The sequence below is a fragment of the Bison bison genome, unplaced genomic scaffold, assembly GCF_000754665.1.
Source record: "Bison bison bison isolate TAMUID 2011002044 unplaced genomic scaffold, Bison_UMD1.0 scf7180017864041, whole genome shotgun sequence".
NCBI lineage: Eukaryota > Metazoa > Chordata > Mammalia > Artiodactyla > Bovidae > Bison > Bison bison.
Genome location: NW_011494613.1, coordinates 1067659 through 1068192, shown reverse-complemented (window position 1 = coordinate 1068192; position 534 = coordinate 1067659). Strand labels below are relative to the sequence as shown.

The following is a 534-nucleotide window of genomic DNA, read 5'->3' as shown; positions in this document are numbered from 1 at the left end:
CTGCCGTCTATGGGGTCGCACAGAGTCGGACACAACTGAAGCGACTTAGCAGCAGCAGCAGCAGCAAATGGTTCCTTCCATTCAGTGATTAAGGGAAACAAATCAGCTAGAACAAAACCCACTGACAAAAGGCTCATCAGTCTCACACCTACCGGATCAACAGGAGGCAGAACGTCTTTCTTCTCCAGGCTGTCCACTTCATCTTCGTCTGTGCTGTACTCTTCCATTGTTTCACCGCTAACAAAGTGGATGACTCTCCTTGGGACTTTCTTCTTTTTTCCTATGACTCCCAGTTCTACATTTTCAAAGCCTCTTTCATTATTCATCTGCTGTGCCGATTCCCTGAACGCCGAGGCGGCCACAGCTCCCAAGGCATTCACGGCTTCTCCCTCCCCACAGCTCACTGGCTCTGGCTCCATCGCTGCCGACGCCACAGGACTGCTGGCGCGGCAGGGCCCGCCTAGCGCCAGGCCGAGAAATGTATTGTTATTTCTTACAAGTTTAGTGTCGGTTTGAGTAACTTAATGCTTTTTT

At 50.7% G+C, this 534-nt stretch overlaps 1 protein-coding gene across 2 annotated transcripts in view; it reads right to left on the bottom strand.

Moving 5' to 3' along the window:
* FAM177A1 (family with sequence similarity 177, member A1) overlaps nt 1-534 on the bottom strand; it is a 17340-nt gene that overhangs the window by 10031 nt on the left and 6775 nt on the right. The window contains exon 1 of one of the 2 annotated variants that reach the window (XM_010835293.1): nt 153-454. The exons of the other annotated variant lie outside the window; for it this stretch is intronic. Within the exon in view, the coding sequence (XP_010833595.1) occupies nt 153-419 (267 nt within the window). The 5' untranslated portion in view covers nt 420-454. Of the gene's footprint in view, nt 1-152; nt 455-534 lie in introns of those variants that run through there. 2 annotated transcript variants of the gene reach the window in all.